Source organism: Miniopterus schreibersii (genome assembly GCF_964146895.1).
Source record: "Miniopterus schreibersii genome assembly, chromosome: 10".
Taxonomy (NCBI): domain Eukaryota; kingdom Metazoa; phylum Chordata; class Mammalia; order Chiroptera; family Miniopteridae; genus Miniopterus; species Miniopterus schreibersii.
The window spans coordinates 3,921,784-3,940,259 of NC_138110.1; the positions used below are offsets into that span (position 1 = coordinate 3,921,784).

Sequence of the window (18,476 nt, forward strand, 5' to 3'; positions counted from 1 at the left end):
GCCTTTTTCCTCTTTCCTACCTTTTTAAGAAAAACTAATTTTTAAAAATCATTCCAGTTGATCTCCACCATTGGCTTATTAGTTATACTTCTTCTAAAAAATCACTACTGGTTGTTCTAGGGATTATAATATACTTCTTTAACTTATTACAACATATGTTCAAGTAAAATTGTACCACTTTGCATATAGTGTAAAGAACAGTGTAAGAACCTCCGGCAGTAGATTCCCATTTCCTCTCTCCGTCTTTTCTACTGTCATTTTCCTGTACTTCACTTCTGTACATGTTAAACACCCTGCAATACCTGTTCCTATGTTTGCTTTAGTCAACTATCTTTTAAAGCAATCAAAAGGAGAAAAATATTTTTAATCTTTGCCATTGTTTTTACCATTTTCATGCTTTTTATTTCTTTTTGTAATATGTCCATTTCTATTAGGCATTCTTTTGCCTGAAGAACTTTCTTTAACAATTCTTGTTAGTGCAAGGCTGTGGTCAGTGAATTCTCACAGCTGTTGTTTGTCTGAAAAGTCGTTATTTCACTTTCATTTTTTCTCTCTTTAAGAGACTATTTTTGTGAACAATTTTAGGTTTATAGAAAAATTGACCAAGAAGTACAGAGTTCCCATATTCCTTAACTATCGAAGCATGTCCAGCTCTTCCAGTAGACCGTCAGCATATTAGCCATGCTTATTTAAAGTCCTTGTAGCCGTCCAGCATCTGGACCCGATGTCCTCACCCGTCCTTGTCTCTCTGGAGGCCTGAATCCCGCTCCTCCTCAGTCTCAGCTTTCGGCTCACCTCCATGTTCTTCTCTGTCTTGGGAATCTTGTCATGTTCATCACCCTTGGTTTTCTGGCCTACTTATGGGCCTCGACTGTGAGCTCCTTCAGGCAGGGCCTGGAACCTTCTTGTCTCCGTATCCTAAGTCTAGAGCCAGTTGGGCGAAACTCATGAATGTCACTGTGAGTGGGTGAGGGAAAGGAGGAACAAAGACAGGAAGGGTTCTTCCATAGTTACATTTCCAGGGAACGATGCCATATAAAGTTGAGCTACCCTCTTTATAGTTTAAAAAAAATCCATGAAAATAATACTTGCAACATTTTGCAATTTTAGGCATTAACTGGTGAGAGCCCTGTCTCCTCACTACAGTCTTAGATAATGACTTTGAATAGTTCCACGTGTATCCTTCCAGACTTTTCCCTAAATGAGAGTGCGTATGTCTGTGTATGTGTACGTGTTTTGCACATATATACATAAGCGTAATTTACGTTAAGAAATGGGCTCATAACTATATGTGAAAGTCTTCACCTTGTTTTCTCATGTACTGTGTCTTGGCATTTCTCTAACTCGGCGCATACCCACGACACTGTGGCTCAGTTGGTTGGGCGTCACCCGGCGCACCGAAAGGTTCCTGGTCCTGGCACGCGCCTGCATTGCAGGCGTGATCCCCAGTCAGGGCGCGTGTGTGAGGCAGCCGGTCATGTTTCTCTCACATTGATGTTTCTCGCTCTCCCTCTCCCTTCCTCTCCTGTCCCCTTCTCCCTTCCTCTCTCTATGCATGTCCTCAGGTGAGGATTAAAAGTAATAATAATAAAATTTAAAAAAATGGTTGTATAGTATGCCAGGGCATAGAGACATCATAATTCATTTACTCTTCCTTCTTTGGTGGGCACTGTGATTGCAGTTCTTTGCTTTTTTAATACTGATGGCTGACATGCTCTAGAGCTTACCATGTGCCAAGTACCATGCTGTGAGCTTCCCAGGTGTGATCTCATTTACTCTTCATGACACTTTTCTGAGGCACGCAAAGTTGTCCTCTCTCCTTTTATCTCATTAGCATCACTGACAGTGGGAAGTATTGAGCTTGAAGCTCCTGGACTCTGCTCCTCCACTCTGATCTCTCCAGGTCACGGCAACATAAAGAAGCCAGGTTTTTCCAAGGTGTTGGTGCCAAAGCACCAATTGCTTTGTGTCTTTAGCTCCCTCCCATCTGTATTCACTGTGGTGGATTTGTTCCTGTGCAGGGCCGTCCCTCACACTTTCCTCGCTTTCCTTAAGAGGGCAGGTCCCCTGTGACCACTTGAGGCTGGATGCAGATCTGTCTATCCGTTCTATGGCCCTAGAAGCAGATTGGGGATCTTAGTTGCTTGATTTCCCAGGGGAGGCTGACATGAATGTGGTCCAGTGAAATGTAATCAGGGCCTTTATCGTGTCTGTTTCGACTTTCCCAAACCTCCTGGCTGCCAGATCTCGACCCTCCATCCCAGGGGTGGTGTAAGTCTCTCTGCGGACAGGCTTGAGTTGATGGATTTCTTCCTGTACTATGCGGGCCAGAGGACTGCCTCTTTGAAGTCCACATTTCTAGTCTTCTTTTCCTGAAAATCAGGGTGGGTTTTTGACTTCAGCGAATGCCCCGGTTGCATGACCAGAAGTGGCATGTATTGTTCCTGGATTGTCAGGTAGTCAGAGGAGCAGACGGAGGCAGGCAGGGGCTCCTTTCTGTTTGCCATCCCCCCTTCTCACTCACCGAGGCCTCCAGGCCACCGTAAGCCACTGCTGATTGCACTGAATGCCTCCTCCTCCATGTCTTTGTCTAAAACAGCTTTACTGAGGCATATTTTTCATGCAATAAAATTCACCCACTTAAAGCGTCCAGTGAGATGAGTTTGGGTAGATGTCCACAGGCATGCAGCCATCACCGTAGTCAGGTTTGAACATTTCCATCACCCGCTTGTTTCCTCATTTGTCCCTTTGTGGTCATCCCCTCCCCTCCATCCCTCACCACCACTGGCCCAGGCAACCATGGACTTGTTTTTTGATGCTAGATCTTTTAGAAATTTATATATATGAAATCATGTGGTATGTAGTGATCTGTGTGGCTGCTTTTTCTTAGCAAAATGCGTTTGAAATTTGTGCCTTTAGTTCCCAGCAGTCCGCCCTTTCATTGCTGCGTGGTGGTCCGCTGTGTGGCGAGCCCTTGTCTAATGTGTGCGTCCCTAGCTGACGAGCATTGAGACCTTTCCATTGTGTGGCCCTGATGAATAAAGCTAATGCAAACATTTGTGTACAAGTTTTGTGCGAACATACTTTTTCATTTCATTTGGGTAAATAAATACCCAAGGGAGAGTTGTGGGGTTGAATAATAAGTGTATGTGTAACTTTTTGAGAAGCTGTCAAATTGTTTTCCGGATCACCTGTGCTGTTTTCATTCTCACTGACAATGGCTGTGTGTTCCTGTTGCTTTATATCTTTGTATCTGCTACCAGCACTGGTTGCTTTCACAATTTGAGTTCTCATAGTAGGTATAGTGTTACCTTATTGTGGCTCTTTTTGCCTTTGTGTTTTGTTATGCCTTTAACCTTTATTTTGAAAATATTTCAGATTTACAGAAGACTTACAGGATAGTACAAAGAGTTCCCATATAGCTTTTGCCCAGCGCCCTCTAATGTGGTGGTTCTCAATCAGTGGTGACTTTGCCCTCCGCGCCCACTGGCCTTTTGGCCAAATGTCTGGAGACATTTTTGGTTGTCACATCATGAGGTCAGGTGCAGCCAGGGGAATGCTGCTGACACCTAGTGGGTAGAGGGCATTTGAGATGGAGGTGGCCGTCAATGTCTCTGGGTATTTCCTTCTATGTTTTTGGTCACATAATTCCCTCCCACTGTCATAGGGCCTGTCTTCCAGGTCTATTGAGGCCCGAAGAATCAGTCAGAAAAGGAGAAAAGGTTTTTCCTTGTCCCAAGTGGATGGTTTCTACCTCCAGTGACCTCCGGACTAGAGGGCACTGTTCCATCTCTGTAGGATGTTGACCCACATTGGAATGATCATCTATGGATGTTTCTGGACACTCCTTCCTCCCTCTGGATGGAGGCTGAAGACTTTCCTTTGCTCCCTGGTTGTATGATCTGCTTGTAGCCTGCGCCCCAGCAGTTGGTGTTGCCTATGTAACTGTTGGATAATTTCTCATCTCTGCAGCCAGATTATTGCTAGAGGGCTACTTGATATCTTCCGGGACTTCAGTAATGATGAAGAAGACTTCTTAACGGTCATGGCGATCGTGGTCAGATTATCAGAAGATGCAGGTTTGTACAGGAGTGTATACTTTTACTTTTTACTCGCACATTTCCAAGAAATTGTTTATAACCAATGATAGCTAACATAAAAATCCCTGCTTATTAATCAATAAATTTTAAGCAATGCCTACCCATGAATGGATTTTGTCATGAAGAATGGGCGTCTTGTTTGGCATCAATGATGCTTATTTTCAGAAAATTAGAACGACTAACAGCTGTGAATGCTCTTTGCCCTGGCAGTTAGGCATTTTGTATTTCATGACTTCTGCCAGACTATTGGTTGCTAAGGAACACCAAATCAGCCCTAGGTAGTTTTCCCAGTGGTTAGAGTGTCGGCCCTCCGACTGAAGGGTCTCTGGTTCGATTCCTGTCAAGGGCAGATACCTCGGTTGCAGGCTCGATCCTGGCCTCGGTCAGGGTGAGTGCAGGAGGCAACCAAGTGTCTCTCTCACATCAGTGTTCCTCCCTCCCTCCCTCCCTCCCTCCCTCCCTCCCTCCCTCCCTCCCTCCCTCCCTCCCTCCCTCCCTCCCTCCCCCTCCCTTTCTCTCCCTCTCCCTTCTGCTCTCTCTGAAAAAGTGGAAAAAATATCCTCGGGTGAGGATTAAAAAACATGCACAGAAATACTAAATCAAAAGAGATGACAACAGTCCAGTCATTGCTTCCCCTTACCTCTGGTCTTTGTGGGCTAATCGTGATTTTTTTTCTCTTTCCAACCCCACGATTGCTGTCCTAGGAGGCAAGCACACTGCCGTGCAGTAGACACTGAGACACTCACACCCCTGCCCCGTCCCCAGGAAAAGGAGTCAGATGCATGAGTAGTGGCTTCGCCAGTACTGACAGCTGCCGGCCCCCTGACATTTATAATGACTGGTGAACTGCTTCAGAAAGTTTCAGAAATCTTAGGCTTGCTTTAGATTTTGATCATTTTAACTGAAAATAGAAAAATAAGCCTTCCATATAGCTCCCATATTACTTTAAAATATTCATAAGACTATGACACAACGCTTTTAAAAAGGCCCAAGTGGATGTTTTGAGTCCTTAAATGGATTCTCTTTATAAATGACTCACCATTTACAGCGCTGAAGCAATTATATATTTGTGTTAAATTTAATGTGGTATATTGGCGCTCAAGCCGGTCTTTTGTTTAATGCTTTGCCTTAGAAATAATTGGGATGCGTGGATTGTGGGGGAGTGCATTTATGAAAGAATTATTTGTAATGTATACATTCTGGCTGGAATTTAAATAAGCACAGCCCATAGGTCTGGCATATATGCCATTAGTTGTAATGGCTTTTGGATGCTGGCCCAGCACGCAGACTCCTTGCGCCCTCCTCGATTTATATATGGCTTGTTATAATAGAGTTGTCATTCTCTCTTCTTTTTATGTTTTTATATTGCCATATAGCTTATTAGCTTTTTAAGCCTGTCTGTAGCATAAATACTCTAAATGGGAAATGATTTTTAAACTGCATTTGTCTAATTTTTTTGATGAAGTATTTTAGTAAGAAAAGCTAGAAACTATCAGTATGTACAAGATGCTTGGCTTATTCTTATATAATTCTTTTTTTGTTGTTTTTTATTGCTGCAGAGCCCACAGTGCGGACTGAGCTGATGGAACAGATTCCTCCTGTTGCCATTTTTTTACAAGAAAACAGATCAAATTTTCCAGTGGTGTTCTCCGAATATCTTATACCTATTGTAGTGCGGTACCTCACAGATCCAAACAATCAGGTCTGAAAAATCGTAACCTTAAGATGTCTGTAGCAAATCCTCTTTAGTCTTATTTAACTAACCTTCATAATTCAGAAAACAGAGTTAGGTGATCCAGGCACAAAGGTCTGTTTGTGCCCAGTCCCTCTAATCACATAGGAAGGTAGACAGCACCCATTCATATTATCATGAGATGCTTCTTTTTTTTCTTTTTTTTTTTTATTATGGAAACTTCCAGACACACATAGATGTAGAGAGAATATTAAAATGAATGCTTGTGTTCTGTTCACCCAGCTTCAACTATCATTAGCATTTGACCAGTCTTTTTTCATTTCTCTTACCAACATAAATCCAACCCAGATAAAAGCAGTTCCCAGATACTGTATCATTTCAGCTGTGAATGCTTTAGTATTGCACTCTGAGAAATATAGATACTTTAAAAACATAATGACAGTACCATTATCACAAGTGTAAAAATTATCGGTAGTTTCTTAATATCATCTGCCATCTAGTCATTGTTCAAATTTTCCCAGTTTTCTCATCAGTCTGGTTTTGCAGATAGTCTGTTCACATCAGAAGACACACAGGTTCACACTTGGATTTGGTTGACATGTCTTTAAATCTCTTTTAATTTATAAAGTTCTCCCTCCCTTTTGCTTCTGCAGTTTGTTTGTTGAGTAAACTGGGTCATTAATCCTGTCAGATTTGCTTCACTTGGGATCTGGCTGATCTTGTCCCCATCATGTTGTTCAAGATGTTCCTCTAGTTTCAGTATTTCCTACACTGGTGGTAATTTAGAGGCTCTGTCAGACTCAGACTTTTGTGTCGCACAGTGAGAATTTGTTCTGGGTGCTGCTGTGTTTTCCTGCAGCATCAAGTCAGGGAGCAGAAAGCTGTGTGGTCACTTGGTGCAGGTTTGTCAGCCTTACCTGTTCATTACGAAATCTCTATCAACCCATGAGCAGCCATGGGTGATCATTGCCCACATCTAGGATTTCATTAGATGTTCATATTCCATCATTTTTTCATTTCATAGCTGGGATTCTTCTGTAAAGAACTCCCCTCTCAGCTTTTGGTAACCCTGAAAGTCTTTTTGTCCAGGGAAGACAAGATAAATGCTTTATTTTTCCCTTTATTTACCAGTTTCTAGTGTCCTAATAATCTACAAATGTTACCAATTAGGTTTTAATAATTTGTTTATTGTGAGTATTGTAATGAACCTGTGATTTTAACATATTAGATGTTTTCATCCATTGCAGTCTTTTTTTTTAATGAACAAATTATCCTAGCTTTGACCAGATGGCCCCCTTTAAGTTAGCTCCTGAATCTTCTTGACATGACCCATAGACTTGGATAGCTCACCTCTACCTGCAACTGGCCATTTCTCCAAAATGGCCCAGTTCCTTTAAGAGGGAAATGATAATGGGAAGCCTGAGTGTGGGTACCGCAGATGCTCATTGCTACGAGATTAGTCATTGCTTCTAGTGACAGAGCAATTGATTTTCTTAAAAACTGAAAATTCCTCCTGAGGCTATATTGATATTTCCAACTTAAACTTAGGATTATAGGGTTTTTACTTATTTGATTTTATATATGTATATATATTTTTTACACAGTACAAATCTTGCTCCCTAATGGTATTAACATGTATGTCTGTGTGTATCTAAAAGGAAAATACCAGTGCTATTACCAACCCTATGGACTGTATTTTAAGCTTTTCTTGTCCTCAGGCTGTCTGCCCTGGAGACACACAGTCATGTGAGCAGTCCTGCATTTTCAAGTCACTTGCATCAACCCTTCTCGTGGCGAAGCTGATAACTTGATATGCATTTAGGCTCATTTGTTTTCATTTGTAGGAATTGCTTTAGCTTTTACATTTTGATATAATTTAGACTTATAATTAGTTAAAATGTTTTTATGTGATTCCACAGGAAAAGCTGTAAAGCAGAGTAAGTACATTCAGAGAAACCTGACTTCCATCCTGATCCCCCTGCCTGTCTCTTCCTCCCTGTAGATTTTTTAGGGGTAATGAATAAACCATTTTGAATAGGTTTTGGTTTATTCTTACCTTTAAAAAATACACACACATATAACTAAACAAACACACATATGTCCTTGTATTCTGCCCCCTCTTGTTCCTCTCAGATGCAAGGTGGCTACTGTGCCTGCTGCCCTGTCCCTTGCTTTTCCCCCCATCTAGGATATCCTGGAGGTCAGTCCATAGCAGTCCAGGGAAAGGGCCCCCCCCCCCATTCCTTTTTCCTGACTGCATAGTATTCCACTGAGCACACGTACCATAGTTCATTGATAGACATTTAGGTTATCTCTGCTTCTTTGCCACGTTAAAATTGTTGCAACAAATAGCCTTGCATCATTTCTGTCTGTATCAGTTTATTTTGGGGCGTTAAATATATTTGTAATTTTTTTTTTTAATATATCTTTATTGATTTCAGAGAGAGGAAGGGCGAGGGGGAGAAAGAGATAGAAACATCAATGATGAGAGTCATCACTGATCAGCCGCCTCCTGTATGCCCCTGACTGGGGATCAAGCTCAGAACCCAGACATGTGCCCTGACTGGGAATTGAACCGCGATCTCCTGGATCCTAGTTTGATGCTCAACCGCTGAGCCACGCTGGTCGGGCTGTAATTTTTTATAATATGCCAAGATTTCATCATTGTTATTTTCAATAAATTCTACAATGTGGGCTTGTATTTCTACAAAGAGCAGATACTGCTCTAGCAGGTTTTGTTCAGTGGTTAGAGCATTGGCTCTTGGACTGAAGGGTCCTGGGTTTGAGGCTGGCCAAGGTCGTGTACCTCAGTTGCAGGCTCCATCCCTGGTGATGGGTCAGGGCTCATGTGGAAGGCAGCCAATTGATGTGTCTCTCTCACATCAGTGTTTCTCTCCCTCTCTCTCTCTCTCTCTCTCTCTCTCTGTCTGTCTGTCTCGCTCCCTCCCTCCATCCCTCCCTTCATTCCACTGTCTCTGAAAGTAATCGAAAAAATATCCTCAGGTAAGAATTAAAAAAAGAGCAAATACTCACTTCTAACTGTTGAATAGTATGACAGGATTAAAGGTAGTTTTCAAAGAAGGAAAAAATTCACCCTATTTCCACTCTCCTAACATCAGTATTTTGATTAGTTTTGCATTTTCTTCTCCAGGTTCTTAATATTTCCCTCACACAGGTCTGATCATAACTTGATTTCTTCCATTCATTCATTTCTTTTTTTAAACATATTTTTATTGATTTTATTGACTTCAGAGAGAGGAGGGGAGAAGGAGAGAGAGAGAAACATCAATGATGAGAAAGAATCATCAATCCGCTGCCTCCTGCATGTCCCCCACTGGGGATCGAGCCCACAACCTGGGACTGTGACCTCCTGGTTTGTGGGTCAATGCTCAACCAGTGAGCCACACTGGCAGGGCTGTTCATTCATTTCTTCAGACAGGTTCTGAGTGCCCCACGAGGAGCCAGGCACAGGGCTTTGTGCTGGGGCTAAAGAGATAAGTAGGGCACCCCCTGTGTTCCATCCCTGCCTTCTTTAGACACAGAAATATGGTGAAGTCATCTCAGACTCTTTAATGCCCCTGGGCTCAGTCCGCACACCTTCACGGGCCTCCTGTCCCCATCCCACCACTGATGCACAGGCACCTGCCAGTCCCTTCATGCTCTGGTTCCTTCTGAATGCCCCTCCCCTCCTACTCCCACCAGTCTCTGCCTCACTTGCACAGAGACTGGCCCTTCCAGATGTCCACAGTGGGGCCATCGGGAGTGCCTGAAGGCCCCTTATGAGTTAAGATTCTCTCTTCAGCAGAGGTGCACATTTTTGTGCATGTGGGAGTGGGTATTGCATGTCCCACCCAGCATGGCATCTCAGGCCAGCCTGTCTCTGTTCATCATCAGGTACTTTTCATGGCCATTGAACATGCAGTGACTCCTGTAAGGCATGAAATTAACAAAAATGGGCATATTATCAATATCATGATGACTGCTGCTACTTAGCAGCTGCCCTTGCTGGGGCTCTCCCTGTGACATACCATGTTCAGTATTAGCCAGGAGTCTCTGTTTACCCTTCCTAACCTCCCTATGAAGTATGGGCACCCTTGTTAATTCTTCCTTGCTGTAGAGGTGAGGAATCTGAGCTGCAGAGGTGTGGTTGTGTTTAGGGGGGAGCAGCGGTTGGAGGAGGAGCGCAGGATGTCAGGTTAGTCTCACAGGCCCATCTGTTGTATGTTTTAGGATTGCCCAGGCACTTCTGGTTACTGTAACCGGTATTTTCTCTCCTATTCTAGACTCTGAGCCCCTTACTGTTCAGACTGGGTCTTACTTACCTCGGACCTAGCTCAGGGTCTGGTATTTGGTAGATATTTTCAGTAAAGAATCATAGAACTGAATCAGCTGTAAACACTCCACATTTCTTCAGCTGTCGTGAGCTACTCGCCGTGTGTCTTGGGAATGGATGTCCCATCCCTTTCTCATTTCTGATGTCTTCATTTTCTCTTAGGTTCTATCTTCTGTCTCATAAGCTAGCTTATTTTCCCAGTCTCTCATGTTGGCTTTTCTCTTTTGATTATAATCATGCCTAAATTTCCCTCGTCTTTGTCTCCTGCCCTTGACCCTGAACACACACTCACTACTTTCCCTATTGCAAGCTTCTTAAACAAGGAGCCTCCCCAGCCCCTATCCCTGAGTGGGCTCCCGGCTGAGCCTTGGCTATTGCACTGCACTGATGCTCCCAAAAGCCACGGACTCAACTCATGTCATTGTGAAATTCAGTATTTTTTTTTTTTCTTTCAAAAATAGTCTTATTTTCTAAAATATCATAAAATATTTTAATCACACCAGAGGATTGTGTAATAAACACCCATATACACAGCACTCTTATTTGACAAGTGTTAACATTTTGCAATTTTGCTTCTAACCTTTTTGTTTATAGTTAGAGATATGGTTAAAACTGCTCTGTGTCCTGTACCCCATTCTTCCCCCTCCCTCCCTCCTGTAGAAAACGGCCATCCTGAGCTCGGGCGTCCCCCCTAACAGGGTTTTCTAGTCACACCATGTGTAAGTGGCCCTGACTGAGACAGGGCCTTGTTCAGGTGCTTCAAGGCCTTGCTAAGTGGCATCAGACTGTCCTCTCTGCTCTGCCGCTTGCTGGTATTCCTCTGTTTTTAAGATCTACCCCCATTGATCCGAAAGCTCTTGGTCATTCATTTTAACTGTTTTATGGAATTGCATTTCTGTTCTCCCACAATTTTCCCTTGGCTTGACCCGTTTGTACCATTTGTCACTGTTAAGCACTTTTGTGTTTTTGAAGACCCCTTTTCTGGGATGCCCACCAGGCATTTCATGGCCCTATCCCAACAGTGGGGTGAAAAGATGACCAGGATGTATTTGTTCTCTGCTCTTCCTGGGCTGGGGTCATCCTGACTCCTCCCTCTCTGGGCTTCTCACACTGTGATCTTTGTAAGATCCTAGCCAGCTCTCATCTGGGGCATACTGTGTTAAACCCTGGTCTGAGCCCTTCTGTCTATTAGGTCATTCACCACACAGCCACCTGTGGCATGGGCACTGTTACTATCCACTGGGACAGAGGCACAGGCCAGGGCTCCAAGGGGCTAAGTCCCACACCCTAGATGCTCCAGCTAGTAATTGCAGAGCACAGGTTGGGGCTCAGCAGTCACCCCACTGTGGTGTCCCGTCGGGCTCTTAGGAGCCCTCCCTGCCTCGTCCCTTCCTCCTTGCTCGCGTTGTCTCCAGTCTCTGCCCTGGTCCTCGCCCGTCCTCCAGCGTATTGTCTGGTCTTTTTCTCACAGTGCTAGGATTCCCTCCGTCTCAGCTTCTTCCATGGGCCTAGGGAGACCCACCTGTGGTGATCACCTGACTGCTGTCCGTCACCCATATCCATCTCCACAGCCCACAGATGGCTCTCCCTGGAGATGTGTTGCACCACGCAGAGCTCAAGACTCCAGCACCTGCACCTTCCTCTTTCCCCTCAGTCCTGCTTCATCCCATTTCTGGTGGCTGCTGGTTTCCTTGGTTCGTGGCCACATCACTCCCATCTCTGTCTCCACTTTCACGTGCCCTTCTTCCCTCTTTTGTCTGTCTTCTCCTCTTGCCTTTTCCTTGTAAGGACCCTTGTGATTACATTCAGGGCCCACCCCAATAATCCTGGATGACCTCCAGATCCTGAGCTTGATCACATCTGCAAAGACTTTTTCTCCAAATAAAGTCCCATTCAGAAGATCCAAGGATTTGACATGGATATAACCTTTGGGGGCCACCTTTCACCCTTGGCAGGCTTCGAACTGCCTGTGACACCTGGCTCCATATCCACTCAGGGCTCCCCTTCACTGTCTGGGGCGGCCTCCCAGCTGTCCTCTGGCCTTTTGAGCCGTCAGCTGGGATTGTGTCCCATAGGCAGGTGGCCGGCAGGCCTGAGTCCCCTGCTCTGTGGTCCTCTCATGTTCTCTGCTCCTGGCCTGTCAGACACTCACTACGTGCTTGACACCGCAGAGTTATTGGGGGCATTGCTGCCTGCAGTTGGATGCCCGGTCCCGTCACCGGTGCCTGGCGGTACTGCCTTTCTCTGTTCGCCTTTCCCACCGGGATCAGTGCAGTCACTATTCCACTGACCTCTGCCCTCAGTCTGCCATCGCCTCCAATTTCCTCCAAACACAGTGCCGGAATGATCTTCCAAAGTACTGTTTTCATCCTGTCACCTGTTCAGAAAGTTTCATGCTGGATTGCTGCTGTGGCTTCAGTCTCACAGGCTGGCTCTCTTGTAACTGCTCTCCGCTTGTCGTCTGTGACTCCATATACTCCTGGTCCATCACTATCCTGCCTCACCAGGAGGCCGGGGCTGCTCACGACTAGCCCTGTCAATTCAAATTTCTTGTGCTTTCATTTCTCCCAAAATGTCATCTTCAGCATCCTAGATTTCCTCGTCATGCTTGCTCACCCCCAGGCCAACTGCAAAGAGCAGCCTTCTACCTTCCTCTTCTCTGCACTGAGTCCTCGCTTTCTTGTCCTGCCCGTGGGGCTCTCCTCTGAGCCCTGCCTGTGGCCTCCTGTTGCAGTTGATATTATTCATGCCCAGATGTGGTGGGAGGATGGTCCCTTTGCCTGGGGGTTCGAGGATGACCCCGTGTCATCAACCCGCTGCCAAGTGCTAAGGGTGCATCGGAGGACAGGACAAGTCAGACATGGCACCCTGCCTCATCTGGGTGGGAAAGACTGATGGCAATGTGTCATCACACAGAAAAACGTGTGTGTGTGCGTGTCTATATGAGTGGAGATCTGGGACACGAGTCATGAGACCAAAGTGCAGGGTGCTGTTAGGTTACAGGTGGGACCTGACCTGATGGGGTTCAAGGGAAGGGACGTTGGCCTGAGAGCATCGAATGGCAGGAGTCAGTTGGGCAGAGGGAGTGCACATTCTAAGGCCTGGGCAGGAAGTGTGACTGAAGCTTCCAGAACCGTGGGGGAAGGGAGGTGCTCTGGCTAGGTGCTCTGCTGAGGGAGTTTGGTCTTGATCCTGAGAGAACTTGGGCTTGCTCTGTGTTTCACCTTTGCCTTTTCCTCTTCTAGGTTAGAAAATCAAGTCAGGAAGTGCTCTTGATTCTTCTGGAGCAAGATCTGATTTTCCAGCCTGATATTGAGAACAAAGTGTGTCCAATCCTGCTGGCACTCTCTGCCCCGGATAGTGATGATGAATATAAAGCAGAAGCCGTGAACGTAAGTCTGCCTGGGGAGCGACAGCCCCCACGCCTTGTGGGCTGTCTGTGGCTGGGTGTGTGTGTGACTTGAAGTGTCACATGTGTTCACTTGGCCAGCCCTGTTCTCATAAACAAGGTGGCTGGTGGTTCGGCCTCGCTCAGAGAAAGTTTCCAGTTCAGATCTGAGTATGTTTGAAAGTGACTCTATCACCAATTGCTTTAAGAAGGCAACGCGAGGGATGTCAGTGATTTGGACAGAGTTGGGGTAGCTGGCTTCGACTTCTGCTGGGCAGGATGCTGAGATTTGTAGGTGTATCCTTAAACCTGCTGGGATCATGGACTGTGTTTCCCGAAGGAAAGAACCCAGTGTGACGTGGGAGATGACTTTAGGTGGTACCAGCACAATTAAAACCTAGTAGGCATGGGTCTGTTCTGTTGATTAGGTCAAGACTAAAGTGGGCATGTCTGCAAATAAGAAGGAGGCATTCTGAAGAGTGCAGATGTGGCCAGAGGTTAAAGCACTTTGGGAAATGCTGTGTTCAGTATTTGTGCTGATACCAGTTAAAGCTGTACAATTAAAAGAATAGTCTAAATACTGAATTTCTTCTGCTTTTAACAGTTTTGTGGTGTCCTTGGGTTTGTAGGATTCTGTACACATTGTGAAGTGATGGTTAATCGGGCTTTCTGCTCGCTTCTGGAATGAAGAGTCAGGCTGGTGGTCATGGATCCCCCAAGACCAAGACTCCCGAGCCTGTCCTCATGCCTGCTCCTTTGTGGCTCGAGAAGGTTCTCCAAGGCCATCTTGTTTTCTGAGCTGCTGCCCCCATTGCTGTCCACTGACCCGTGCAGGAGGTGCTGCCCAGCATGGCCTTTCTGTTTATGTTCTAGAAGTGAACAGCTACAGCATTTTAGGAAACATCTACCTGAAGATGTAAAAAATCATAAGCCTCAGTTATGAGTACAGTAAGATCTAGAAGATAGCTGTTTTCTTGGTTGGAAAAGAATGGCGTTAGAGGAAAGGAATTTTTTCTTTTTCAGAGTGTGGAAACGTTGTATACTTTGGAGCGAAAAAACTATATTAGAGCATCAGAGCACCTGGCAGTCTTCATTTATGTAAAAGTTTCCCTCAACTCGGAGTTAGAGGCCTAGCTTTTTAAACTAATTTAATATTTTGCGTATCCCATATGTTTATGAGTCAGGCTGAAGAATAATTGACTATTAAAATTAAAATTCTCCAGGGTTCTCTTATAAATTTCAAGTTTCTCTCTAAGAAATTAAATTTGTTGTGCGAAATGAACCTGGATAATATCATTAGTTGGGGTGTTTGGCAGTTGAGCAGTGAACTTTGCCAACTCTATCTTCTCTTTTGTTTGAGAGTTGGTTAGGCGAGTTTCCAAGGTTACGACTGACAACCAAGTATCTTATTTCTAAAGACTGATATACCATAAAAAATAATGCTAAAGCATTTTTGCATGAGTTTTATTTTGTTTTGTTTCTAGCCACTCCATTCTTGTCAGCAATATTGTTCTTCTTTGTGTGTGTGTGTGGTGAAAATTTTTGGGAAATATAACAAGCTTTCAGAAAGCTATCTCCACAAATCACTTCCAGAACAAATTAGTTCATATAAATTGTATTTTTCATTCCAACTGAGTTGCTGATATCATTATTTGAATGTCTAAGCGGTCAGATGTGGCTGCAGAGAACAAAAGCGGGCTTGAGCCCTCTGCAGGCCTGGCACAGCTGCAGATCGGGGTCCTCTGGTGGGGCCGCACTTCACTCCCTGTGCCGCTCTAATGGAAGCCTGCCTGGCGTCTGGTCTGACCCGGCCCACGCCTGCTTTGGCCACATTCAGAAGCTGTTCTGACTTCCTTTCCTGGAGCCCCGAGGCCCAGGGGTCTTGGAGGCGACTCACTCCTTGGGCACCCAGAGTCGCGGAGCACACTGGGGCGCTGTGTCTTTTTAGCTAGGAAAGGACCCTATTGAAAACAAAGTGTGTTCAATCTTTGGACATCTGGGCAGAGAGTAGATTTCATTCTGCAAGGAAAAGGCCATGTGTGACTCGCAGAGCCCCAAGGGGGGCAGGGTTCTCAGTATTGATCTGTGAGCCAAACTCCAAACACTATGGGCACTGATGTGTACTTGTGAGGAGGTGATGTGTCAGGAGAAGTGAAGGGCTGCTCTGATGCCCTTGTGTTGGCGCCATATGGTGTGAATGTTGCTGCATCCATATGTACATAAACACACTCTCAGGACAGTGCCCTTTCATAGGAACTGCTTCTCACTCCCAGGAAATGTCAGGTCTCAACAGACAGGATGTGCGTCACTCTGTTACACTTTTCAATGGATTCTGATGCCAGCAACCCTAGTGCACACATGATTAGGAAAATCGGAGCCAGCCAACTAGACATGTCCTGGGCATTCTTAAGCTGAGTTATGCAGAACAAATGACGTATGGGTTTCTTACATCCTGGTTTCTCACGCATGTATGCGTTCTGTCCTTTGAAGTCTTTCTAGCTACACCAGCACACGGTAGGGATGCCCTCCTTCATGCATGTCTTCTCTCATCCAGCAACTGAATCGTGAACTTCATTTGTGTCTTTCCCCTTCCAAATGGTGAGCTGCTTAAACACAGTTGTCTTTCCCCCATTGGCACCCAGCACAGTGCCAGGCCCAGAGTCAGTACTAAGTAAATGTTTCTGAATGAATGGGTCGGTATAAACTGCTATATCCTGTAATTACATCTAGATAGCATAAACAGGCCACTGGAGACCAATTATAATTCCTCGTGCTTGCAAGAAGGCCATTAGCATTCTGAGATTATAACTAATTGTCAGAAGCCTGTTTTTCTCTCCCAACACGTTTTCACATTAAGGCTTCCTCATTTTTTGTCGTCATTCCTATTTTTAAGCTCATTTTTATTTGCACATTTACTTAAAAGAATGTTGTGGTTACGTGCAGTAAAGAATAGTTGGCTCCAAGCAACTAAGTGAAGCTTGTCATTCCATACAAGTGGTTCCCAGGGCCACAGGACTATCATTTCTTGTCACTCGGTGTGCTGACTTTTAATGATTCAGGCTTGGTTTTGTACAGGTAGTAATAAGGTCATGTGGGTGTGGTAGGTGGGCAGGGGTGGAGAGAGATTCTGGGCACTCTTTAGTTGCCCGTTACCCTGGATACAGAAGCCTGGCGTCTGTGCAGCTCTGCCTAGCGTAGGTCAGAAATACGTGTTCTCTGAGTTGGGAGGACACAGCCTTTTCCTCATTCATGTTGTGGGGACAGTTTCCCTTCACTACCTTTCTTTCTTGTCTGCTGTGTGCAGATTCCAAATCCACTGAATAGCGGGTGGGCTGCTAACCCAGGACTTTTCTCTGCTGTAAGAGGGCAGCTGGAAAAGTGGACTCCAGAGACAAGCAGTCCTCTGTCCCCGCCCTGATCCCGTCCTCTCTCCCCTCCTTGCTTCCCCTTCTTATTCTTTTTCTTGGAGTGGGAGATTTTGTAAAAGTTTTTTGGGGGGGTAATTTTTCATTTTGTTTTAATTTCAAGCTGATAGGAAAGTTGCAGGAATAAATGCCTATATACCCTTTATCCAGCTTCTGCATGGTTTATGTTCAGCGCCATTTGTTTTATCATGTTCTCTCTCTTTACACACATGCACATGTGCACCCACAAAACACACACAGGTGAATACATATACAGGTGTATATATTTTTCTGAGCCATTTGAGAGTAAATTGGAGACATGATGCCCCTTTACTCCTAAATGCTTCAGTGCATACTCCTTAAAACCAAGGGACTTCTTTCTTAAACAACCATAGTACATTGGTCAAAATTAGGGCAGTTCATGTTCAAACATTTGTCATTTGTCCTGGATACAGTCCAGGGTTCTGCAGTGTACTGAAATGTCATGTTTCTTTGATCTCCTTTAATTTGGAACAGATCCCGAATCTGTCTTTGAATTTCGTAACATTAACATGTTGGAAGAATATAGGCCAGTGCTCTGGTAAAATGTCTCCCAGTTTGTGTTTGTATGTTTCCTCATGAGTAGATTCAGACTCTGCATTTCTGGCAGGATATCGTGGAAGTGATCTTGTGTTCTCGTGTGTCACGTCAGGAGGCCCAAGACTTCAGTTTGTCCCGATATTGGTGATGTTAACTCTGGTGACTTAGTAGATGGAGGTGGTGTCTGCCAAGGTTCTCCAAAGGATTGCTTTCCACCTAGAAATAATGAGAATTACTTTAAAACTATGTTGTTTTCATCAACTCTTGCCCCTTAGTATTAGTATCCAGTGATGATTCTAGTTGACATTGTAATGTCAAGAGTGTTTCCTTCTCCATTATTTGCTAACATTTTGTTGAGGATTTCCACATCTGTATTCAAGAGGACTATTGTAGGCAATTCTCTTTTCCTATTATGCTTTGTCAGGGTTTAGAATCAGGGTTATTGTGGCCTCAAAAATTGAGTTGGGCCCGGCCAGGCGTTGCTCAGCGGTTGAGCGTGGACCTAGGATCCAGGCGATCAGGGTTCGATTCCTGGTCAGGGCATATTGCTTGGGTTGCAGGCTCGATCAATGACTCTCTCATCATTGATGTTTCTATCTCTCTCTCTCCCTCTCTTTTCCTCTCTTTGAAATCAATAAAAGATATATTTTAAAAAAAAAAATTTGAGTTGGGCAGTATTCCCTGTTCTTCTGTTTCCTGAAAGATACTGTTTAAGATTGTATTATTTTCCCTTAAATATTTGTTAGAATTCATAGGTAAAACCTCTGGTCCTAGGATTTTCTTTGTGAGATGGTTTTGATAATGGATTCAGTTCTTTATGTGGGGCTATTGAGATTTCATCTGTGTCATTGGGTAAGTTGTGTATCTTAGGGAATTTAATTTTATCTAAGTTGTTCAATTTATTGGGATAAAGTTGTTTACAATATTTCCTTCTCTCTCTAAGGCCTGTAAGATCTGTAGTGTTATTCCTTTCATTTAT

General features: G+C 44.5%; 1 protein-coding gene across 2 annotated transcripts in view; it reads left to right on the forward strand.

Annotated features, from left to right (window-relative positions):
- LOC308562243 (serine/threonine-protein phosphatase 4 regulatory subunit 1-like) overlaps nt 1–18,476 on the forward strand; it is a 66,295-nt gene that overhangs the window by 22,771 nt on the left and 25,048 nt on the right. For both annotated transcript variants that reach the window (XM_081148150.1, XM_081148151.1), the window contains exons 4-6: nt 3,973–4,079; nt 5,660–5,802; nt 13,372–13,518. In XM_081148150.1, coding sequence (XP_081004276.1) covers nt 3,973–4,079; nt 5,660–5,802; nt 13,372–13,518 — 397 coding nt within the window. The remainder of the gene's footprint in view (nt 1–3,972; nt 4,080–5,659; nt 5,803–13,371; nt 13,519–18,476) is intronic.